General features: G+C 45.2%; 1 protein-coding gene across 14 annotated transcripts in view; it reads left to right on the forward strand.

Annotated features, from left to right (window-relative positions):
* Positions 1-26,593, forward strand: part of FAT3 (FAT atypical cadherin 3) — a 683,843-nt gene that overhangs the window by 549,402 nt on the left and 107,848 nt on the right. For all 14 annotated transcript variants that reach the window (XR_008319026.1, XM_053306925.1, XM_053306923.1 and 11 more), the window contains one exon: positions 7,973-12,046. Coding sequence is in view for 13 of the 14 variants with exons in the window: in XM_053306925.1 (XP_053162900.1) it covers positions 7,973-12,046 (4,074 nt within the window). In the remaining variant the exon portion in view is untranslated. The remainder of the gene's footprint in view (positions 1-7,972; positions 12,047-26,593) is intronic.

The following is a 26,593-nucleotide window of genomic DNA, read 5'->3' on the forward strand; positions in this document are numbered from 1 at the left end:
GCAATTTCTAATCTCAGAGTTTCCTTCTTATATTTTAAAATGGCATGTACAGAAGTACCCGGAATATGGCAAAAGACCCATCTTTCAGTCTACAGAACAATTTGGCAACCTGACTAAACCAAATGCATATTAGAGACAGTAATTTCTCTCTGCTCTTGCTGCCCCAGGAATATGCACCAAATCTTCATGTGTGTTTTACAACATCGATTTGGTGCATGTGCGTAGATTATATGTGCATGGATATATGCACCAGGTTTCTGCAGTCTGAGAATAATCATACATTATCAGGTGTATATACAGTATGTACAGCTGCTCAGAGTGCTTCTTGGCAGCAGTGCTGGTTGCTGTTACTTTTCTTTCTTTCTAAATCCACAGTGCAGTGCTTCCACCCCATCATTGTGTGACTGTGGCACAGCAACAAGGCAGGGTGCATTGCATTGCTGATAAAGCAAAAGATGGCAGCCATCAGAGCTGTCACCAAGAAGCACTCCAGGCTGCTGTTGTCCTGCGGCAAAGTAAGCTCACCCCAGAGTTTGGGACAGGCTTACTTTGCTGGTAGTAGCAACAGCCTAAAGTGCTTCATGGCTAGAGATGTGCACGGACTGAATTTTGTATTCATTTTGAATTCAAATTGGATTCTGAAAATTTGTTCTGAATCCGAATAAACTTCAAATCTGCTCTGAAGAATCGAATCCGCACCAATTCAGCACTGTTTTGGTGCCTTTTTTAACCAATCAGAGGGCTGGATGATTTTTAAAAGTTGCCAAATGGCTCTCAAATCGAATTCAAATCCAATTTCCAAAATTCATTTCTAATGAAATGGCCCTTTTAAGGGGTGATGCGATTTGAATTCGAATCACTCGAATCACCTAGATTCGAGTTGAATCGATTCAAATCAATTTGAATTCTTGGCATTGGCAAACACTGTCTTTACCACTGTTCCCATCTCGTCACTGTGCCACAGGCATATAACAGCGGAGGAGGACGACAACTACATTGCATTGCTGGTCTAAAAAAAAAAGTTGGTCTGCCATTGTGGCTACCATGCAGCATTCTGGGCTGCTGTCTGCACTGTCAAGGTCCACTTTCCCTAAGGCAGGGCTATTCAACTTCGGTCCTCCTGCACATGTTGGCCTACAGCTCCCATCATCCCTGACTAATCATCCCATCTCATCCCACCCCATCATCCCTGACTAAACAGTGACCCACCAGATGCGTTTGAGAAGCCCGCAGGCTTTGGGCATGCCTTGTCCCCTGCTATTGCTCCACTGTGCCTAGTCCGATGACTGTTAGCCACTGTGGCTGGGGATGCTGGGAGCTGTAGTGCAAAAACAGCTCAAGGGCCGCAGTTGACTAGCCCTGCCCTAAAGTTTGATGGCGGGGGGCAGCAAGGCACTTTGCAAAGGGGCCCTTTGAACCTGCAGCTCCAAGTTCAGGACTGGCATGATTTGCAACAGAGAAGCAGCAGGTAAGAAGGGAGTGCTTGAGCCCTCCCTCGCCTGCTGCTCCCCACTGCCTGAAGCCCCTTCCTCCCAGCAGCTTTTCCTGCAACGTGGCAAACAAGCATCTGGTTGTGGGGGAAAGAGGCTGTAAGAGAAAGTGCCAGGATTAAAGGTTCAATGTCCCTCTTCTGCCCACCACTTCCCCACTACAGATCTAGTCCTACTGCTGCTGTACGGCTATTTAATGATGGCTACCCAGGTTCCCAGACTTTGGTCTACTGGCAAATGTCTAGTTCGGTCTTCTGGAGAATGGATTTCTGGTGCAACAGAATAAATTCTCAATGTGGGGGAAATGGCTCCAGTAATGAGGGAGGGAGGGGACAATGGCCAGGAAAGGGGACAGTGCGAGTCATCTGTCCAGTCCAATCGCGCAAAAGCTCAAAACCATTTAATGAGACTTTATCTCCCCATGACTGCCTCTGGTTTCTTTTTTCATCCTCCTCACTGTCTGCAATTTGTAGCTTCAAGCCTCTGTTTCAGATAAAGCTGCAAATTCCCACCATTTCATTATCCGCAGATGCTCCTGGATGCAGCATAATACAGCTTTCTGAAGCTGCCATTCTTCTGATCCATGAAAAAATGTGCAGTGAGGATGTTAATTTTAACTGATGGGTTCAGCTTATATACATGCTTCCTTACTTCTGCAGCTAGAGTGAGTGCAGAGCTGAATAACAGAAAGCAATAATCTCACACTTTAATAACCATAATTCCACACACCTTTGTTACATCCAGACTGTATGACTGCAACATGTTCAACCTCAGGGGTTCCCAACCTATGGTACTCCAGATGTTGCTGAACTACGACTCCCATCATCCCCAGACACGATTTATTGTGGGTGGGGATGATGGGAATTGTAATTCAGCAACTACTGAAGTACCACAGGTTGGGAGCCCCTGTTCTGCTTGGGACAAATTTTGAAAAGTGCCTAGAAATATCAGCAGGTTCAAAATATCGCCGCAAAGTGTTGACTAGAGCCACCTTTGGGGGAATATGTAATTCTCCTTTTATACTAGCTTCATAAGCTTGCAATCTGTTTCTGGGTCCAGATCAAGGTGTTGTTAATTTGTATAGTTTAGAACCAGGCTATTGAAAGGACCATCAGTTTTCCCTTGAGCCTGCCCATCCTCTAGAGCAGGGGTTCTTAATCTTGGTGTCCATTGGCATAGTCAGCAGGAGGGCACCCTGTGTTCCTCCCGCTGGTGGCCCCCACACATGACATCCATGTACATTATGTCACATGCAAAGGGGGCATTGCCCGATCGCCGGAGGGTCCGCCACAGCCCTCCTGATAGCCTTTCCAGTTAGCCTTTGGTGGCTGGACACATTTATTTCCCTTTCTCTCCCTCACTGCAAAACACAGCTAACCACCAAATGCTGGCTCAGGAGAGCCAGCCTGAACTCCCTGGATCCTGGCCACGCCCCCTTTGTACATGACCTCACATGCAAGGAGGGCATCAGTTTCCCTTTTCATTGGCAGCCCGGGTTCTTTGAACCCTACCATGCAGTGGTGGCTCTGCCCCGTTGGGGTTCCCAGATATTGTTAGACTGTAGCTCCCATCATCCCCAGCCACAGTGGCCTCCAGCTGCCGACTCTCCTTCCCCCCTACTTTAATATTTGGAAGCACACAACCACCAATCAAGAGCATTCCCGGCTTTCCGACGTAGGCCGGGTTCTCCTCCTACCCTGCTGGCGGTTGTGTGAACAACCCTACGGTGTGATTGTGGCAGGCCATGGAGTACGTTTGACTGTAAGTTCTACGAGAAAGGGGGAGAACCTAGCAAGGGTCTGCTATTTTCAATAGTAGCTCTGAGGTTCTTGCAATGTGTAGATCTGCCTTCATTGCACGTTTTTCATCAAAGAGCCCCTTGATCCAAACTCATTAGGAGGTTCCTTTTGCAACCAGCCGTCCCTTAGCAGCACATTTACATCTTCACCAAACAACGATTCATCTCGATTTCTCCTTATCCACTGAAATCAATAAACAAACCTTGCTGCCATGAACTTCTTTTATCTGTTTCAAGAGCTATTATTCCTTTTATGCCTCTCTGAAGAAACATTCTCCTTGTAGTTTGCATGCAGTCCTATTGTGCTGAGGCATTGAATCAGTCATTTAAAATGGTTCGGAGTCCTCTTTATTTCGGTCCATGGGTTGCTTTCTGTGCATTGAGCAACTGGCTTGTTAGCTCTTTATCATTCTAATCCCAAAATTGAGGATCTACTCTCCAACCCAAAAGCCATTTACTTGAAAGGCCAGTTACTGTCTGTGGAATGTCCTAAACCTATACAAAATCTCAGCCTCTCAGCATCCTCCTATACATATTTGCTTAGAAGTAAGTCCTGGTGTGCTCAGTGGAGCGTCTTGTCAGGTAAGTATGCAGAGGATTACAGCCTTGCAGTCAAATCCTTTGCATGTTTACTCTGAAGCACGTCCCACTGAGTTCAGTGAGGCTTACTCCCACATGACTATGCAAAGGATTGCAGCCTTACAATGCAGTCCTATGGATGTTTACTCAGAAGTAAATGTTCCTGTTCAGTGGTGCTCAACGCACTGTACATGTGCTTAGGATTGCAGCTCTTAGTTTAACAAACAAGTTAAGAACATAACATAGACATAGCCCAAGGCCCATCTAGTCCAGCATCCTGTTTCACACAGTGGCCCACCAGATGCCACTGGAAGCCTACAGGCAGGAGTTGAAGGCATGCCCTCTCTCCTGCTGTTACTCCCCTGCAACTGGTACTCAGAGGCATCCTGCCTCTGAGGCTGGAGGTGGCCTCTAGCCCTCCATGAAGTTAGCCAAACCTCTCTTAAAGCCATCCAGGTTGTTCCATAGTTTTTCCTCTAGTCTTCCCCATTTGCACTAAGGAGGAAGAAGTTGGTGGCTGTGTGCCAAGACCACTACACAATAAATGGTTTACAGCAGGGATTCGTAACCTCTCTGCACCTATGGAGCCCCCTGATCCTGAAGCATTACCAATAGACCCCCACCCAATTTATTAGGTTCCAGGAAACATTAGAGAAAGCACAGGAACAAGCTGCCTTATACAGAGTCAGAGCCTTGGTCCATCTAGCTCAGTATTGTCTATGCTGACTGGCAGCGGCTTTCCAAGGTTTCAGGCAGGAGTCTTTCCCACCCCTATCTGGAGATGCTGCCAGGGATTAAACTTGGGACCTTCTGCATGCATAGCAGATGCTATACCATGGAGGTATGACCCCATCCCCTAAAAGGGGAATATCTTACACTAGGCAGTGTTCACATGTAGCCATCCACCCAAATGTAAACCAAGTTGAACACTGCTTAGCAAAGGGAACAATTTGTGCTTGCTCCACCATTAGTACTCAGAATTTCAAGGATTTTATTCTGGCTCACCACGAAACAAGCTAAATTTGGTGCAGCAAAGATTTTCTACGGACCACTGAGACCCCCAGGTTAAGATTGAGAAATCCTGGTGTACAGCTTTTCAGCATAAAGTCTGAGCTGCAGGCTGCTCTGTTGGGAACTGCAGACCTGTGTGGAGGTGTAGAGATTTCTGTAGAGGGATTCCCAAGGTAAATGCAGCCAACTTCATGTTGGGGCTTCCCCCGCCTGGGTCTTGCAGGGAGGACCCTGTTGGGCAGAGGAAGAAGTATACATTAATACACCCACCTGTAATACACCCCGCTGGACATCAGTACACCCACCTGCTGGTCCTGGCAGGGAGAGGTTGCCTCGCTGTCAACAGGCAGCGTAGCTTCGCAGAATCGGGAGCAATTCTCACAAGATCTCCAGGCGAGTTCTCATGAGATTTGCCCCCAAGCTGTCAGGAGCGATATAAGGGAGGACTGGCCAGTGATGAGAGGCCAGTCCGGGAGGAGGGTTTGGGGTGGAAGGAGCCCTGGGATTCTGACTGAGCCTTGCAGGTACTAGCAACACTCAGGTGGGGCTGGTGAATGGGACAAGCCCTGCCTTAAAGCTCCCCCAGCGAAAACTCTGAGGCCACTTCCACCTCCTTTGGCGGTAGAAGGTGGATTCCTGTACCGGGAGCCTGACAGTCACTAACATTATCAAGACTCTGTATAAACTTCAGTTCCCTATAGTTCCTTGAGGAAAGCCATGATAACTGAATGAGTTTAAAATCAAACCTGCACTATGGCTTAGATATTTCAACCCCTTAAGAGACTCAATTTATTCACTTTTTTCTAAAAAATATTTATCATATAATAACTGTATTATAGATCTGTGTTGCGCAATGGTAAGGTCATTCACATGGTATGAATGACATGGTAAGGTTATTTACATGACCACCAGGGCTGGAGCTGAGGAGGGCTTAGGGGAGACAGAATCCTACCTACCTGCACCCACATAAGCAGTGGGGCAGCAAGCGGTGTGCCAAACGAGAGGCAGGGGGAGGAAGCCTGGCCGCCAGATATCCTACAGTGCTTTGCATGAGTAGCATAGTGCATTGGAATATCTCTTGGCTGCTGGGCAACTCCTCCTCCCTGGCTCTATGGTAAAGATGGCTGCTGGCAGCACGCATGCGCAGCCCAGAAGAGAGGTATGAGGCACATGTGTGTCCTCCTTACTCATTTTTAGCCCGGGTTTCAAACCAGGGCTACCCTGGGTGGAGTGCCAGGATTGGGAGCGATCTTGGTGCTACACACAACCAGCCCTGCCTGGGATAGCCCTATTATACTCAAGTAGAGTGGGTTGTATGAACAGCCTCTGTGTGTGCTGGGCACTTAAAGAATATATTCCAAGTTATATTTATTTATAGCCCTCCTATCCTTAAGAGACATCACATTGGTTTACATGGGGGTCACAGGAATCCTAGCCAAGCATTGATCAAGCCAACTCATTTACCTGTTTAGCTTTAACCATGTAACACATTTGCACATATCGCGCCAGTTCAGATAATACTTCAACCGGCTGTCCAAGCATATTCAATGAGGACAATCTGCACGGATAAGCATGTAAATCTTTCCCCTTTCCTGTGTGTTGGGACACATTTGCCTAATTGTGTGTGGAAGTGGCTCATCAGAATCACCCCTCCACGCACACACACACACACACGCACACACACACACACACACTACAAGTGCTGGTTCAAACTACTACTACTACTTAGAAACTATTTTTCAACAAAAATTCTCAAAGCCATTTAACACAGAAAACAAATAATAAGGAGAAGATGGTTCTCTGTCCTGGAAGGGCTCGCAGTCTAAAAATAATCATAAGGGAGACTACTACTACTATTACTTCTACTACTACTTATATTATGACTTTTCAGCAAAAAGGTTCTCAAAGCAGTTTAACATAGAGAAAGAATAATGAGAAGATGGGATCACTGTCCCTAAAGGGATCACTGTCCAAAAAGAGTCACAAGGACGACACCAGCAACAAACAACCACTGGAGGGATGCTTTGCTGGGGTTGAAAATGGCTGGTTGCTCTCCCTTTGCTAAATATAAGAGGATAACCACTTTGAAAGGTGCCTCTTTGCCTAATTGGCAGGCGTCAAGCTAGTATTTGTCGTGCATGTTGAAGAGCAGTCTGTACAAACCACCCCCTCCCAAACAATTAGGGAAGTTGCTCCCAGAGGGCAGAAAGACGTGAGTGCTCATGGCATGCACACATCCTTATCATGTGCTGAGGCCCCAGCGGACAAAGTATTATCTGAATCGGCCCACTGTGACTCCTATCATGCCAAGCACAGCACAGGAGCCATGAATGGTGACCCACTACAGGCATGGTAAGACTCACCTCTCCTTTCCCCTCCTGCCTAACTAGGATTTTAAAAAGTGGGAGTGGGGGTGAGTGGTCAGACACCTGGCAGTCCACAGTATATGGCTGGTGGGCTGTGTTTGGCTTGATGAGCTACAAGTTCTGCAGGTCTGGCTTTAGGGATGTGCATGGAACTGGTTCGGAGGCCCCTGGTTCGGGCCTCCGAACCAGTTCGAATGGCAGCCGGTTCGAAGACGAGGAGGCTGCCTTAAGGGTAGGGGAGGGTGCACTTACCCCTCCTGCCGCTCTTCCTCCACCGGCGCTCCATGTTTCTAAAGTCCATCAGAGCAGCAGCATACCTCCCTGCCACCTCGTTGCCCCTGTTTACTGGTACTAACTGGAAGTACCCGATGCACCTGTGCACGCTGACACATGCACGCGATGTGCGCACGCACATGCAGCACACGTAGGCACGTTGGGTACTTCCAGTTCCGGTAAACAGGGGCAACGGAGCAGCAGGGAGGTATGCTGCCACCCCGATGGACTTTAGAAACATGGAGCGCCAGTGGAGGAAGAGTGGCGGGAGGAGTAAGTGCACCCTCTCCCATCCTTAAAGCAGCACACACACCACCTTCGAACCACCCCCCGGCCGGTTCCGTGCATATCCCTATCTGGCATTGTATCAATATGTGCTCTGATCTCATGCATTACTGTTTGATGTTGCCTTTCTGACCCTTACTTTTTCAACAGATCTTATTTTACTCTTTTAGGGAACACTGGGAACACATTCAAGATTGAACCAGTCCTTGGCATCATCACAGTGTTGAAGGAACCGGACTTGACCACCATGGGCCAGTTTGTTTTATCCGTCAAAGTGACTGACCAGGGTTCTCCGCCATTATCAGCCACAGCAATTGTCCGCATATCTGTGACCATGTCAGACAATTCCCACCCGAAATTCACACACAAGGAATGGCAAGCTGAAGTCAATGAAAATGTGGACTTTGGGACTTCAGTCATCTTGGTCTCAGCAATTAGCCAGTCTACGCTAGTCTATGAGGTCAAGGATGGAAACACGGATGGAGCCTTTGCTATAAACCCCTACTCTGGAGTCATCACTAGTCAAAAGCCTCTCGATTATGAGCGCACTTCCTCTTACCAGCTCACAGTGCAAGCTACGAATATGGCAGGTATGGCATCAAATGCCACTGTGAACATCCAGATTGTTGATGAAAATGACAACCCACCTGTCTTTCTTTCCTTGAAATACCTGGGCAGCATCAGTGAGGCAGCACCCATAAACAGTATAGTCCGGAGCTTAGGAAACAACCCGCTAGTGATAAGAGCCACAGACGCTGACAGTAACCAAAATGCTTTGCTTGTCTACCAGATTGTTGAGTCCACAGCAAAGAAGTACTTCACAGTAGACTCCAGTACAGGCGCAATTAGAACAATTGCTGATTTGGATCATGAGACCATAGCACATTTCCATTTTCATGTCCATGTTCGAGACAGCGGCAATCCACAGTTAACTGCAGAAAGTCCAGTTGAAGTTACCATCGATGTCACAGATGTCAATGATAATCCTCCAGTTTTCAGTCAGGCCATGTTTGAGACCATCTTGCTTCTTCCAACTTATGTTGGGGTGGAGGTTCTTAAAATCAAGGCAGCAGACCCTGATTCAGAAGTCCCACCTGAAATGACCTACAGCCTGATCGAAGGCAACATGGAGAATTTTCTAATTGATTCTACTTCTGGGGTACTGACTATAAAAAATAATACTCTTTCCAAAGATCATTACATGCTTATTGCAAAAGTATCTGATGGGAAATTCTACAGCACTGCAATCGTGACCATAATGGTGAAAGAAGCCATGGATAGTGGTCTCCACTTCACTCAAGGTTTTTATTCCACATCAATTGCCGAAAACAGCACCAATATCACAAAGGTGGCAGTGGTCAACGCTGTTGGAAACCGCCTTAATGAGCCCTTAAAATACAGCATATTAAACCCAGGGAACAAATTCAAGATTAAATCTACCTTGGGTGTCATTCAAACTACTGGCATTCCATTTGACAGAGAAGAACAGGAATTATATGAGCTGGTTGTTGAGGCTAGTCGTGAACTGGATCACCTGCGGGTAGCCAGGGTGGTTGTCAGAGTTCATATTGAAGACATCAATGACAATGCCCCAGTGTTTGTAGGTCTCCCATACTATGCTGCTGTACAAGTCGAGGCTGATCCTGGTACCCTGATATACCGAGTGACAGCCATTGATAAAGATAAGGGTGTGAACGGCGATGTATCCTACCTGCTGAAGGAGGACTATGGGCACTTTGAAATTGACAGAGGCACTGGCAGCGTCACGCTGAAAGCTGCTTTTAATTCCGATTTATCCAACATAGAGTATTTAATTATTGTCATTGCCAAAGATGGAGGCTATCCATCACTGTCTGCATCTGTAGAATTGCCTATTACGATCGTTAACAAAGCAATGCCCGTTTTTGACAAACCATTCTATGCAGCCTCTGTAAATGAAGACGTTGAAATGCACACCCCAATTCTAAGCATCAATGCAACCAGCCCAGAGGGTCAAGGGATCATTTACATCATTGTAGACGGAGATCCCTATAATCAATTCAACATTGATTTTGACACTGGAGTCCTCAGTGTTATCAGCCCATTAGACTATGAAGTAAGCCCCATCTTCAAGCTGACAGTGAGAGCTAGTGATGCACTCACTGGTGCCCGTGCTGAGGTCACAGTGGACTTAGTTATCAATGATGTCAATGACAACGCTCCAGTTTTTGATCATTTTGCATACAATTCCACCTTGTCTGAAGCATCTTTAATTGGGACTCCCGTCTTGCAGGTTGTTGCTACTGATGCTGATTCTGAGAATAATAAAATCATACAGTATCAGATTGTCCAGGACACTTTCAACAGCACAGATTATTTTCACATTGATGGCTCAAGTGGTCTGATCCTAACCGCCCGCTTGTTGGACCATGAGCTGATGCAGCAATGCATTCTAAAAGTAAGGGCGACAGATAATGGATTCCCACCTCTGAGTAGTGAAGTTCTGGTTAGCATCTTTGTAACTGACATGAATGACAACCCTCCCATTTTTAACCAGTTGATATATGAGTCTTACGTCAGTGAGCTAGCTCCTCGGGGTCATTTTGTGACTTGCGTCCAAGCGTCTGATGCAGACAGCTCTGATTTTGACCGGTTGGAGTACAGTATCTTGTCTGGAAATGACCGCACAAGTTTTATAATGGACAGCAAGAGTGGTGTCATCACCCTTTCGAACCATCGGAAGCAGAGGATGGAGTCAATGTACAGTTTGAATGTTTCCGTCTCTGATGGCTTGTTCACAAGCACAGCCCAGGTCCATATCCAGATTCTTGGAGCTAACCTATACAGTCCTGTGTTTACACAAAGTATTTACGTGGCAGAAGTTAGAGAAAACGCAGCCCCTGGAACCAAAGTAATTCACGTGAAAGCAACGGATGGCGATTCGGGCATATATGGGCAAATAAGCTATTCGATTATAAATGACTTTGCCAAGGATCGTTTTGTGATTGATAACAATGGACAGATCATCACGACTGAGAAACTTGATCGAGAGATCCCTTTAGAAGGCGACATCACAATATTTTTGAGAGCCCTTGATGGAGGAGGGAGAACCACCTTTTGCACCGTGCGAGTCATAGTGGTGGATGAGAATGACAATGCTCCCCAGTTCATGACAGTGGAATACAGAGCAAGTGTCAAAGCGGATGTTGGGAAAGGTCATTTAGTCACCCAGGTGCAAGCCGTTGACCCAGATGATGGGGCAAATGCAAGAATTACCTATTCATTGTACAGCGAAGCCTCAGTTTCTGTTGCAGATCTGTTGGAAATTGACCCCGACAATGGATGGATGGTCACCAAGAGTAATTTCAACCAGCTAAAAAACACAGTGCTCTCCTTCTTTGTCAAAGCAGTCGATGGTGGCATTCCTGTAAAGCATTCCCTTATCCCTGTGTACATTCATGTTTTACCTCCAGAAACCATCTTGCCTTCCTTTTCCCAACCCCAATATTCCTTTACAGTCTCCGAAGACACAGTAATAGGTAGTACCATTGATGTTCTACACGTTTTGCCTAATCAGGGGGCCACTTACAGCACAGTTAATGGTGAGCTGACAGGCAACAACAAGGATGGAGTTTTCATTATAGAGCAAGACACTGGCCTCATAAAACTAGATAAAAGACTCGACCATGAGACAAATCCTGCATTTCATTTTAAAGTCGCTGCAACCGTACAGCTAGATAAAGTGGACATTGTGTTAACCGTGGATGTGGACATCAAAGTTTTGGACATTAATGACAACAAACCTGTGTTTGAGGCAGCCAGCTATGAGGCCATCATAATGGAAGGAATGCCAATAGGAACGAAACTGGTCCAAGTTAAAGCCGTTGATGCAGATTGGGGGGCAAACGGTCAGGTCACCTACTCTCTTTTAGCAGAGCCGGATGCTGACAAAATCACAGAGGTGTTCACCATCGACAGCAACAGTGGCTGGATCAGCACCTTGAAAGACTTGGACCATGAGAAGAACCCTGCTTTTACCTTCGCAGTGGTGTCTTCAGACCTGGGAGAAAGCCTGTCCCTCTCATCAACCACGTTGATCTCTGTCACGGTGACAGACATCAATGACAACGCCCCAGTGTTTGAGCATGAGATGTACAGAGGGTCTGTGAAAGAGAGCAACTCACCAGGTGAAGTTGTGGCCATTCTCAGCACTTGGGATGAGGATACGTCTGATGTCAACCACCAAGTTAGCTACCATATTACAGGTAAGGTGCTTGCTGGGGTGGGAGATCTGAAGGAGGGGAGGGTCCATAACTCAGTGACAAAGCACTTACTTTATGTGCAGAAGATATCCGGTTCAGTTGCTGATTCCTCTAGTTATAAAGGATCACAATCAGCAAAGCTGAAAAAGACCCTTATTTTCTTCCGACTTTGGAGAGCTGCTGCCATTCGGAGTAGACAGCATTGAGTAAAATGAGCTGGTGATAGGTCTTCATATAAGGTTGATAAATAAATATATATCTCAGGCCTCTTTTGACCCATGACTTGAGGCACAGATAAATAAGAGTGGAGTAGACATAAGAACAGCCCTGCTGGATCAGGCCCAAGGCCCATCTAGTCCAGCATCCTGTTTCGCACAGTGGCCCACCAGATGCCACTGGAAGCCACAGGCAGGAGTTGAGGGCATGGCCTCCCTCCTGCTGTTACTCCCCTGCTACTGGTACTCAGAGGCATCCTGCCTTTGAGGCTGGAGGTGGCCCACAGCCAACACTCCTACACCTCTAACTAGCAGTGTTGCTTTTCCTTCATGAATTCAAGGAGGTGTAGCAAGGCAGATTGGCAAGTAATTGGGCTGGTTCACTAGACCCATTTACACATTATGTTCAACACTCGTACAAGTCTACAGTGTACACAGGTACAGTCATTCACATGTTATGCTGCATGCAGGCACAGAAGTACACTTCCTATCTGTACCATGCATTTGAAGGGCCTGTATCCAGGTTCACTTTTTAAATAAATGCAGATACAGCCATTCACACAAACATGTGTACGAGTGTAGAGATATCTGTACATTCATACAGCATAATGCCTGAATCGGGCTACTGAGTGAGAGAGAAATAGTAGGAAAGCAGTAGATGGGACATTTTGATGATAGCTTGGTTTATACACAAAAGGCAAGCTGCTCAGAGGAAGGACTCAAGTCAAAATCAGAGGCTTTATAGGGCCAGATGAAACCCCACAGGCCCATTGTATGACCTGTCCGCACCCCACACCCCGATACTATATTTGTTTGCTTGTGTGTTTTTACCTTTATATCCCACTCTTCCTCCAAGGAGTCCAGAAGCTGTGTTTATCTTCACAACAACCTTGGCACTTTCCAGATTAACCCTTACCACAGTGTCACTACGGATCTGCATTTCCTGTGTTGTGACACCACAGTCGCTGCACTGACAGCAAGGTGCCATTCACATTTCCGATGCCTTACTTCGGATTTTATTGCTGTATTATTGTCCTATAACATTGCATGTGTGGTGCAAAAAAATAGCTCTATTTCCCCATTGTAGACTTTTTGCAAGATCCCCCCTACACACGCCGCTTGTGGCTTTGCGCAACAGCCTTTATTTACGGTTTCAATGTGCTCTGCCCACACCGAAGCATTTTACCGCTGTTGAGCGGGTAACTGGAAAGCACCCTTGTGAGGTAAGTTAAGATGAGAGATAAGTGAGTGGCCCAGAGTCACCCAGTGAGTTTCATGGCTAAGTGGGGATTTGAGCTTCAACCTCCCCACATGTTTCTGTTTATCTTCACAACAACCTTGCGAGTTAGGCTTCTTTTGTATGTTCTGTATGCATAGTGTACAGAGCAAACACCATTGAAAGCTTTTTGAGATAACTTTACTTGGGAGACAGAGGCACTAAGAGGTCAGTACGGAACATGCTGACCCATACACAAAGGGACAGGAACAAACAAGAACAGGAAGGAGAATAGAGATTCCTACCTAGCCCAGCCAGTACAGAGGAAACTATAGTGCCCCCTCTGGCTCTATAGTGGATTATATGCAAACTATACAGCAAGCTAAGCTGCAGCTGTTGCATATCCCAACAAGGCTGAGAGATATCTGAGTGGCCCAGAATCACCCAGTGAGTTTCATGGTTACTGTAAGTGAGGATTTGAGCTTCAACCTCCCCAACAGGGTTCCCTGTAAGAGGGATTCCCAGATGTTGTTGACTACAATTCTCATCATCCCTAGCAAAAGGCCATTGCCGCTGGGGAAGCTGGGAGTTGTAGTCAACAACATCTGGGAATCTCTCTTACAGGGAACACTGCTCCCCAATCCTAGCCCAACACTCTAACCACTACACCACGCTGGCCCTTACCACCCTCTAGTCATACACAGTGGTGGTGTCTAAGCAGAGCAGAGAACAGGTGACCAGTTCTCAGTCCTGGCAAACTCCTACAGTGGCACAGAAAAATTATTTTTATTTTTTATTTAACATATTTCGATACCATCCAAAATTGCATCTCGGGGCAGTTTACAATTAAAATAATTAAAAACATTAAAACAATTAAAATTGTTTAAATATTAAAATCATTAGCATTAAAATCATTTAAAACCAACATTAAAAATTAAAACCATAAATCTAATTAAAAGCCTGGGTGAATAAATGTGTCTTCAGTGCCTTTTAAAAAGTTGCCAGAGATGGGGAGGCTCTTATTTCAACACGGAGCCATAGAGAAGGCCCGTTTCCGAGTAGCCGCCAAACGAGTTAGCGGCAACCACAGATGAACCTTTCCAGATGATCTTAATAGGCAGTGGGGCTCACGGTGAAGAAGACGTTCTCTTAAATACCCAGGGCCTAAGCTGTTTATGGCTTTATAGGTAATAACCAGCACCTTGAATTTTGACCGGAAACATATCAGCAGCCAGTGCAGTTCTTCCAGCACAGGAGTAATGTGGTCTTTCCTAGATGACCCAGAGACCAACCTGGCCACCGCATTCTGGAACAACTGCTGTTTCCGGACTATGTACAAAGGCAGCCCCACATAGAGTGCTTTGAAGTAACAAAAATACAGGACCAAGTCCAGCTGCCAGTCCACCTGGTTCAAGACCAATTAGATCTTATATCACCACAATGCAGATCTATACAACCCAGTTTCCAGGACACCATTTGACTGTTTGGCTCACCTTTGGGAGATACTGCAAAACTAAAAGAGACAGAGAGCTTTGAGAAGGAGAACAAGACATCTGTATTGGTCTTTCTTTTTTAATTTACAAGATTGACACTTTACACAGTTCTGCCATGTAACAAGCTCTGATCCTCCTGATTATAATCTCTGTCAACCTGGAAATGATTGCAATGTTGTGCATCATCTGGAAAACGTGGACATTTGTCCCTTGGAAATGACTAAAAATTGGGGTAGAAGGAGCCCCTTTATATCTGTTCTTGCCTTATTTTATTTAATTAAAGACATTATTTCCATTTCTAGGTAGGAAATCTCATTTAAAACATTCATTTTAAAGGCATAACTACCAGTGGAGTAGAACTGATGGACACTATGATGTCATTAATAATAATAATGGTGCTCACTGCACTGACCTTTTTTAAGGTTGGTGCCACAAATAACTGGTGGGCAGTCCCACTCTTAATAAATTAATTTTCTTCCTCTTGGGCTGGAGATTGATCGTCGGGCTGCTTTTCATATTAAAATTTAAAGCAGGCCTGCACATTTGTGATCCACCAAGCTGAACACAGCTCACCAACTGCATATTGTGGCCTGTCAGATGCTTGACACTCCCTATTGCTTTTGCAGTCTGAGACAAGCAACAAAACAAAGATTTATTGATCCTAGCGGGCTGCCGTAGAGTAGATTTGACCCGGCAGGTCACAAGTTGTTCAGGCAAGGTGGATAAAAACCAATGCTGGTTTTTTAAATATATTTTTTTAATTGAAAGTTGTCTTTGTGAAATGTAAATAAAGTACTCAATTTCAAATTCTCATTTTAAAAAATAACATGATTCTTTTAAAAAAACAAAACAGTAATCACAAACATGCAACACCAATGCTTTCAGTCTCCTAAAAAAGAATTAAGGATTTGCAGGAGATGAAAATGAAATGAATGCCTGTGTTTGATTGGTAGGTAACTCAACAGGGCTCTCACGACACGAGCTGCCGGGGTTTCCAGCTCATCTCGAGCGCAGGGAGCGGAGCGCTCTAGGCTGCTGCTGGCTTCTCACGACCAGCTGGGGGTGGGGGGCGAGTTTGAGGGAAGGCAGCATCCTACCTGCCTGCTTCCAGAGACAACCAGAGAATGCTTTGGGCTCAGCTGCATGCTCAGGGCTGTCCTTAGCGAGCCCTGGCGGGGTGCGGGGCCCTGGACAAATCAGCCAGTGTAGGGGCCCCTTCCAATTAATTCTAATGGGGGTTAAAAGAGCGGGGCCCAGGGCAGCTGCCCTGCTTGCCATGCCCTAAGGACAGCCCTGCGCTTGCACGCCCACACGAATGGCGCAGCAGAGATCTCCATTACTGAAATTGGTAGCTGGGGCCTCCAGTAATACCACAGTGCATTGCGGAAGCAGCAGCAGAGAGGCAGCCCTCAGTATTCCAGAAGCTCGGCTTTGCCTAGCTTCCCTTTCCACCCAGTGATGTGGTAAATATGGCCACTGACAGCCTGGGAGCAGTTTAAATCATGCCAGTGCAGCAGACCATCAAAGGCATTTTACTAAGACGGCCTCTTTCCATGTCCTACCTCAATTTTAGACTGGGTAGAGAATCTTGACTACCTTGGGAAGGAGCTGCTGGTCGGGGTGGGGGTGGCTCCCGCCGCCCCAGATTACCAGGGATTCCTAGGCTAACCTCCCTTCTACCCTGGTTGTGAGAACAGCTCCATTCTCTATCGTACAGAAGAAGGTCACTCACACGACCTCTTACCTGGGTGGGGAGGGCAGGTGAGGAGGCAGGCTCCTCCCTGCAGACGACCAAAAGAGACAAGTAAAGTGGTCCATTGCATGCCTGTGTGCCTGGGCGGCAATTGGCAGTGTGTGGCCAGGAGGAGGAAAGCGCACTCTTGAGTCCTCCAAGGACCCAGAATGCAGTGCGTGCAGTGGAGCAGCTGCATTAGGTTCAGCCTCCCAACTCACTTCCAGAAATGTTGGTGGGCCAGGGGGAAACCCAGTTACCCAGAGGCAATGGTTCACACGATTGCCTATCTCGGTAAAACCCTGGGTACAAGGGGCTACTCTCTAGTGGAGCAGCCAGGAGGCCTCCACTCCCTGCACTCCAGACGAGCTGGAAACCCAGGCAGCTCGTATCGTGAGAGCCCTGTTGAGTTACTTGCCAATCGAACAGAGGCATTCCTTTCAGTTTCATCTCCTGCAAATAACTCTAGTCTGCCTGGCGTTGCCAGTTAACTACCAGTTCCTGCTTCTGGACATTTCTGGGCTTTCAGTTTCTGTTTCTAAGCTGGCTAAAATCACATGTGCAAAGAAAGACACAGACTGAGTAGTAGAACTGTTATTTGTGGTGGGTCCAGGCAGAGGTGTTAGTTTAAGAAAGAGAAACAATATAGGAAAGCGGGGAGAGTGAGAAAAGATAGTGGGAAGGAAAAGGAAATACATTATTCAGTACATAGCTTTCTATATTCCCTGACACTTTGCCACAGAAACACTGTCATGGCTTCTGGGCATAAGAGATATGCCATCTGGAAATATTTTTAAGAAATTCCTTCCCCGGATGTGTGTCGGGGGGGTGGGGGTGGGGAGAAAATTTGTCAAGTGTAAGTAGTGCAACAAGGAAAGGCAGGTTAGCTTGACACAGGTAATGAGTAAAAGGATCAATTATATTAAAAATCATGCATTAGGTGCTCTTTTCTAAATTGGTGCCCTGAAAATGTTACACGAGGTATACCCTTTTAAATGTTGGAAATGTGCTGTTGGATTAATTGAGTTAAATTAACGTGTTTTAGTGATCAGATTTGCACCATTATTTAAGAAATATATCCAATCCAATCTTTATTACGGTCATAGACCAGAGTTTTAAGAAATATATGAAAAGGTATCTGTGGGAAACATGATTTAAATTGGGGTTTTCTCTTGGTGATCTAAATCATGATTCAAATCACCTTTATTTATTTCTTTATTCATTATTTATTTATTTGTTTGTTTATTCATTACATATTTATACCACCCCATCCAAAGGTCACCCTGTGTTCAATTCTCTTATTCCACTGTGCTCAAGTTGGTGGCTGCTGATTCGGGAGACCCTGCTCTGCTCTGAAGCTCACTGAGTGGCCTTGAATATATGACGTTCCCTTTTCTTGTCATCTAGATTCATCTAGTCCAGTCTAGATCATCTAGTCCAGAACTCTCTCCTCTGATGGGCAGCAGCTTTCCAAGACCTCAAGCAGGAGTCTTTACCGGTCCTGTTATCTGAGGTCCATTTTAATGGGACCAGGGTTCAAGTCTGGAACCTTCCACATCCAATGTACCTGCTTTGTCACTGAGCTGAGTTCTCACCATTGACCCAGTCACTGGGCTTGTTCACCTGACCAAACGGGAGGGAGCTGGAGGGAAGATAGGATCCTTCCTTCTTGTTCATGGCTCTGCCACTTGTCCGCCAACATGAATGCTGCAAGCAATCTCCCCAGCTGAGACTAGAGAGGGGGACCAAGCCTCCAGAATCCCATATTGCACCACACAAGCAGTGGAGAGACAGCCCTTAGTAAAGTAACAGTGCTCTTCTCCCTGGCCACACAAGCCTCAAAACTTTATGATAAACATGGCTGCCGGCCTCCCGGGAGCAGTTTAAAAGTGGTGGTGGCAAAGATGACCTGAACAAGAGTTAAAACCGGCTCTTTTTTCCTCCTACCTCACCTTTAGCGTGAGTAGCGGATCTGGGCTACCCAGTCTTGTAGCTGCTGGCCTGGGAAGACCCCCAGTGCCCCAGATTACTAGAGATTCCTGGGTTATTCCTTTCCTACCCAGGAATATCTGGTCATGAGAACAAACTTACAGTCCCTCAAACTAACCTAGATCACAGGCTTCTGTTGAATAAATGTAAGCCACCTTGAGCATTTGTTGGGAATGGTGGGATATAAGCTAAATGAATTAAGGAAGGAGGGAGACAATTTCAGATCCCAGTAAGGGTTTTTTGTTCCCACAGCAGTCTAGCACCCGAGATTTCCCTGGGGCTGGCCACTGGGAAGAGTGACCCCCATAATAATGGAACAGCGTAATGTGATATGTCATCGCAACAAGCAGACAGGGTTTCCAGGGTTGTGTCTTCTGTTCATTCAAAGATCTCGGGCATGATCATGCAGGCCTGAAGCAGGGGGTGGAAATAGACACAGAGGACACAGCTTTTCAGAATTGATGGAAAGGTTACCATCCTACTACATCATCTGCTTGTCCTCGTTAAGCAGGTGTCATTATATGCCAACCAAGAGTCATGCTGCACATTTTAATGCTGGCTCATAGAAGTAGTCCTTAAGTACCGTCTGCTGTGATAATAAGTACGACCCAAATGCTAAGGTTACAGTTCTGTGCACTTTAATTTGAAGAAAAGGTGTGGTTTTTCATTACAATCGCTACAGGAATCAGCAATCTTACACCTTAGCAAATACATAATGGTGTTGTTCACGCAAACTTTCAAATCTGACCCCTGCTAACTGGGCAAAGAGGCCTACCTTTTAAACGTGGTGATTCTCTTTATTTAGCAGGGGGAGAGTAACTGACCCTATCCACCCCCAGCACAGTAGCTCCAGTGACTGTTGCTGGTGTCTATCTAATGTTTCTTTTTAGCTTGTGAGCCCTTTGGGGACAAGGAACTATCTTATTTGTTATTTCTCTTTGTAAACTGCTTTGGAAACTCTTGTTGAAAAGCAGTATATAAGTATTTGTAGTAGTAGTAGTAATTTTAATGTGGGTTACTGATATTATCGTGACTGTGTGAACTCACACCAAGCTGGGTACCTCAGATTCATCTCAGTCCATAAGCCACCTTTGTGTGAGTTCACACAACCATGGTAATGATGGTAACCCATATTAAATCTAGATTCAAACTATTGGGTGAACGAGACCAGCGCGTAGATGTCATAAACACATGCACATCCATCTGAGAATCCTGGCTGAGAATCTCAGAATCCTGGCTCAGTCATGGTTCTCCGACACATGTACTTGTATTTGAAGATGCATGCCACACTGGAGTTTTGTGCAGCAATCAAAATGTGAGGAAGTGCCCCAAGTCCCATTGAATTCAGTGGGATTTGCTTTCAGAAACATGTATATGTTTCTGACATCAGTTGATGTCATTTAAATATAGGAGTCCACAGTTTTGTGGGGTGATTGCTCTCACTGCTGCTGCTGAATTCCTGTTTTAAAACATCTGTGTCACATGGTGTATCAACAACCTTGAGACTGTTAGGCATGGATTCGTTACAGTACATGTTCAAAATAGTTCCGTCTTCAAGGGAGTTAATTCATTCATGAGAATTTTTCAATTTTTTTAAAAAATGAATCTAAGTAAAAAAGTAAATAACATCTGAAATAAAATATTTCAACACTCATAAAGCTCCCTCTATCTTCATCATCATCATCATCTTCTTCTTCTTCTTCTTACCATTTTTAGACCAGAGGGAATGTTTCACTATAGCAAAAGCACAGAATTGTGAGAGCTGGACAATCTGTATCCTAAACATGCTGCCTTACCTGGCCTCAGTTTCCCCATAGTGAAAATGGGATGACAATATTGGGCACATCCAGAAGGCAGTTCTTTGGAATGTTGCTTTGACAAATGTGGTGATTCTCTTTATTTAGCAGGGGGAGAGTAACTGACCCTATCCACCCCCCCAGACAAATATTTCTATACCACTTTTCAACGTAAGTTCCTAAAGCAGTTTACATAGATATGAATGAATGAATAAAATGGCTCCCTGTCCCCAAAAGGCTCTCAATCTAAAAAAGAAACATAAGATAGACACCAGCAACCACCACTGGAGGGAATGCTGTGCTGGGGATGGATAGGGCCAGTTGCTCTCCCTCTGCTAGATAAGGAGAATCACCACTTTATAAAGGTGCCTCTTCGCCCAGTTAGCACTTGTGCATTAAGTGGGAATTTCAGGCTGTGGTGATGTGCTGGAAAATGAAATGCATTCCTTCAGCTCAGAGTCTGATTCTTGCTGCGCATACAGCAGAAAGAATTTATATAAGGTCTCTAAGCATTACCAGGCAGGGGAACAGTATCCTGGGTGTAGGCAGAGGAATATCAGAAAAGGGCTTTACAAGTGTTTTCAGGCCGAATGCTTAAAATGAATTCAGCTTGAACACTTGAAAAGCCCAGAATTGTGGGGGTGATCCCGATGGGGCTTGCCCATTCACACCGCGATCATTTGATCTTGCCTCCTCCCTATCTCTCTCCCTCCCAGGAGCCCATATTAAGCAAAGCAGAAAAAGGCAACTATCAGGCTATCCCAGAGCTTCTGCTCCGTGTTCCTCGTCTGTATCTAGAAATGGCTTCTTTTGCTGGCGCTGCCCTGACTCCCCCTGACTCCTGCCCATTCTGTTTGCCTGTCCCCTGCTTGTTGGACCTTAGCCATTGATCCTGCTGTGCCATTTATGGCTTGCTTTGCCCCCTGACGCTATGGATATGCAGTGTATGTTCCCTCACCCCCCTTCAAAAGTGCTGTGCAGGCTCATTGAGGTTCAGTGCCCATAGATATAGTTGAGAGAAGTGAGTCCTTCACCTCCTGGCTTAATATGCTGAGCTAATACTTAACTCACCTATATTCCTTTGTCCTTGGATTATACTGTAATGTTAAGTCACTAGTTCTATCCCACTGCACAGGAATTTTGTAAATTAAACATAGTTACTTTTTTTGGCTGGTTGATGCAGTCAGATTCCTGCATACAGCTGTGCATGTGCATGCAATTTAATGAAGAAAGGCTAGGATGAACCTGACTGGACATGTGAGAAAACAGCAGTTGGAACACAGGGACATAGGAAACTGCCTTCTACCGAGTCAGTTCATTGGTCCATCTAGTTCAGTATTTTCTACACAGATTGGCAGCGCCTTCTCCAAGGTTACAGGCAGGGATCTTTCTCAGCCCTCCCTGAAGATGCCAGGGACGGAATCTGGAACCTTCTGCATGCAAGTAGGCAGATTCTCTTCCCAGTGTGGCCCCATCCCCTAATGGGAATATCTTACAGTGCTCACACATATAAGCAATTCAAATGCAAACCAAGGTGGATCCTGCTTAGCAAAGGGAAAAGTTCATGCTTGCTACCACCCAGTTGGGGAGGGAGGCCAGTGGCGGCCCAGGTGCTGCCTCCGCTGTGCCCCCCCAGCCCCACCCCCTGCATCTGACATCAGACGCACGGAGCGTCTATCCACACACCCCATGTCTGACGTGGGGGCGCGGTTATGCTCCCAAACAGGGCCACACGGCCCCATTTAGGAGCTCAGTCGGCCCGTGCTGCGTTTGCAGCGTGGCTAGAGCGACCCCTGCCTTTTAAAGGAAGGGAGAGCTGCTCTGGCTGTGCTGCGAATGCAGTGATGGCCAATCTAATTCCCTGTTTGGAAGTGAAATCATCCCACCCCCCCCCCCGTGTCTGACGTCAAATGCAAGGGGGTATTGGGCCACGGGCCACAGCCCCTGAGCGGTGGCAGCCCGGGTTCTTCGAACCCGTTCGCCCAATGGTGGCTCCGCCCCTGCTAGCACAAGACAAGCTCTACTCCTGGTCCATTTACCTGCCCAAACTTTGCTAAGTAAATGGTTTGCGCATGATTGTGATTGCTTCTGCTAGGGAAAAAATGCAGCCACAGTTACAGATAAGGTTAGCAGCTACTTGTGCGTGCAGCCCGATTCCTTCCAGCCTTTCTCGATGAGGTTGTACCTTCTCCATGTACTTGATCGCTTGGATGAATTTGGCATTGTGATACCATCCCTTGTGGCTGTGCGTTTAACAAGAACAAAAAATAGCTACTAGTTAGAAGCTGGATGATTCACATGACTTACTCAAGACTTACCTGGTAAGAGACAACCTTCTCTTGAATAAATGACCTGAAGATTGTACCGCATGGTGGTTTTGATCCTGCAAAGTTTTGTGTGTATGCCGTTATCCATTGCTAATTTCTACCCTTGATGTACAGCCCTACGCATCAGTATCAAAGCTACATTTCCTTGGAAAAAACTGGCCAATGTGAAGTGAAAGCTAAAAAAGTACTGGCTGACATAACTACACAAAAGTAAATCAGCTTAGTAATAATGCATTTGCACAAACTGTATTCCACAAGAGTAAGCCAATGGAAACAATTGATGTACTCTTGTGTAACACAAATTGCACAAATGCAACATTACTAGGCTGCCGTACTCTTGCACAGTACTCTTGCATTAGAATTAGTATTCTTGTGTTTGTGTTCTTTAATGATCTGCAAATTCAAAAAAAAAAGTTAGTATGAACACATTACTCTCTTTGTTTTTTAAGACATCCAGAAATCCTGAAGGTAATGGTTTAAAAAGGTTTAAATTACGCTTGCTTTTCTTTCTTTTTTAATACCAGTAAAACATTGAGACCACTGCCTGCCCTCAAAATGAGCTCAGTGTGCAGGCTTAAACATTCCACTGGGATCAATTCGAACGTTTGGCTTTTCAGCCTGAAAAGCCTGTTCTGTAAATACAATCATGCATAAACCATTTACTTCGCAAAGTCTGGGCAAGTAAATGGATCACTGAATAAAGGTGGGGAGGGATAATTAATGATAATGGTGTTTGGTGTATTTCAAAGCATCTTTTAGATCTGCTCTCCAAGGGTAACAATTACCTACAAGACGTGGAAAATCCATCTTGAGCAAAAACATACAATCCTATGACTGTGTCTACTCTGCTCTCAGGAGATCGTGGCACTTTTCATTTACTCATGTCAGCATGTTATTATGTGCTTTCCCCCTCCTTCTGTCTGAGTAGCAAACCATTCCCACGATTAGCAGGTGACACACAAAATATAGGCTGCTTGATGCTAATGGTTCCGTAAATCAACACTCTACCTTCATTGGGATTAATCATGGGCAAATTTCTTCAAGTCTGAAGGGTCTATTCATCTGTGCTTTCACACCCTCCACCTACCATGAACTAGTTTACTAAATCCCTAGCTTCCAATCAGAGTATATTTTGTTTATTACATTTTATCCTTATAATAGCACTGTGGTAGGTTAGCCTGGGAGAGAGGGACTAGCCCAAGAGCACCCACAGAATTTCATGGTGGAGCTGGAATGCACACCTGGGTCTTCCCGGTCTATCTCTGCTACACTGGCCCCTGCACCACACTAGCTTTTGAGGTCTCCATGATGTGGATCTATATCTCACCGAAGTTAGCAGCCATCTTGGATATAGTCAGTGGCTGACATCCTGCCTAAATTTACTTCCTCCCAAACAGCTGGAAGAAACATCCCCACTTTCCCTAGAGGTGCCCTGTGCCAACTGAAAATATGTCCCTGATGGCTGCATGACCCTTAGGGACCTATTTTCACATGGTTCGGGGAAGTTTCAGAGGAAGGAGAGACCAATGAAAATCAAACACACCCTTGCATGATCAACTCTGTGGAACTAAGGAAGCAGTCCACTGCTGGCATGCTTCTTCTTGCCATGCAGAAGCAGGCTTAGGGAGGATGCCAGCAAGCGTTACTTTCAGAATATGCTTCACCCTATGACTTACAAACTATTCTCACAATTAAGTGATGATTCATCTTTGAGATTAATAATGGGATAAATTCTCACTAGAGTCTATTTAATTCTCTCTTTTCCCCAGACCTCTATAAATTGCATAAACTAAATTACTAGTTTACTACATCGTTCCCATGATCTGGTTTTTGAAAGAAGCAACCACTACAGAGAGGGTGTTGTCATCTTCTACACACATGCAGCTGCTCCATGTGTCCTTGGGGGCAGACAGATCTCTCTGTTTCCGTTCTGTCCAAATTTTTCCTGTTTTACTGTTCTTTCGCTAGAAATCCCTAGACTTTTTTTGCCATCACTTTAAAAAAATCTGAATTTGCATACATATTTAAATATATATTTTCCAAGGATTTTTTAATGTGTCCTATCCAAACCGTTAGCACAATGATATGCAGAAAGAACCCATTGAAACAGTATTTTTCTGCACAAGTACAGAACTCATAGAATCTGTACTAATCAACGTATTTTATAAAATCCAATCCACTGGTGCCTGGGAGAAGCCTAGAAATGTGTACCATTGCAAATTTCAACAAGACAGAAATTTGGTAACATCTTTATTGCCAGAGACCTGGTTGCACCTTCTAAGCTAACCGCAATTCACTTATTTAATTAATTTATTAAAATTTTCTTATGTACTGCCTCCTCCAAAGACACTAGGCGGTGAACAACAATAATATCAATTCTACAACAATGGATAACTTGACTGCATAAATCTGTTAGTACTTTTATATACTACTAGTGGCAACACTCCCAGATATCCCATTGGCTGGTGGCTGCTATTTTATTTCTCAGGATGATCCCTAGAGTGAGGGCAGGAAGCATTGCCCTCACTCTGATTGACAACGCTGTGTGGTGACATCATTCTACAGCCAAATCATTCTATAACCAAAGCATCATTCTACAGCCAATCAGAGTGAGGACCCTGCTTCCTGCTCTCCTCCAGTCAGAGTGAGCAGTGCTTCCTGCCCGGGGGAGAATTCTGAGAAAAAATTGCATCTGCCGAGACTGTTGTCACACTCCCCAAAAATCTGCCCCCTGAACTTTGCATTCCGTGAATAGAGTGGTGAAATTATGGAGAAGATCTTGGCTCAGCCCTACAAATATTAGTGGCACAGATGTTATGTCATCGCCCCATTACATACTTTAGCATTGTGTCCTGGAAAAAATCACCACACTGCTAAAATGTTTAAGAATCAGCTCTCCGTTAATTATAGTCACATCAAAACAGGATGTTTATAATTAAAATTGCATTGCATTTTAAATTCAAGTCACAGCAAAACTTTCATGCTCTCACTGCCTCTTCACTTTGACTTATTTTCTGTGTGCTTTGCTAAAATTGGTTGGAAAGATTTTATTTTTCTTTGGATCTGTACATTCCCTTTCATCTTATTGAGCTCCAGTTAGTTTGCTGAGGGGGTGGCTGGGTGGGGGCTGAGGGGGTGGCTGGGTGGGGGCGTTATCCAAACATCGAGTAAACAAAAAAAAAACCCAAAAGAGAGAACGAAATGCAGATTCTTCTCTCCTAAAGGCATTTGGGGAAAGTTGTTTTTGGAGCCAATGCTCAGATGTTGTGATGCTCCCATAGAATGTAAGAAGAAAACTGCCGACAGATTTTTAAAGAAGCCATTAATATTTGCAGTCAGGAGTCTTCCATTTAGAAAATCTACAGTGAAAAATGAATTAATTAGAACACCCCTAGGAAAAGTTAATTAATCACCACAGAGTGAGGTCTGCAGGAGAGCACACATGGAACTGGGGGGTGGAGGGATGATTTCGGAATGGTAGCATTTTTCCTCTTCCCTCCCAAGAATATTAAAACTGTATTGTATGGTTTAGATCTCATGATTTGTATTACATCTTGTCAAGTGTGAGTCAAATGCACATTAAGAGGCTATGGTACACCTGAGAATGCAGATGTGTGATTTGCTTCAGTGCATGAAAATCTTCCTGCATATACAGTAGATGCTCTGAGATTTGTTTTTTCTGTAGGGAAAGGCTCTTCATACCTACCAATTTTTAATGTTTCTTAAGGCTCTTAGGGGCATGATGTTCCAGGCTTACATCATTTATTTTATTTATTTTATTT

This window comes from Hemicordylus capensis, chromosome 3 (assembly GCF_027244095.1).
Source record: "Hemicordylus capensis ecotype Gifberg chromosome 3, rHemCap1.1.pri, whole genome shotgun sequence".
NCBI classification, from domain to species: Eukaryota; Metazoa; Chordata; class Lepidosauria; order Squamata; family Cordylidae; genus Hemicordylus; species Hemicordylus capensis.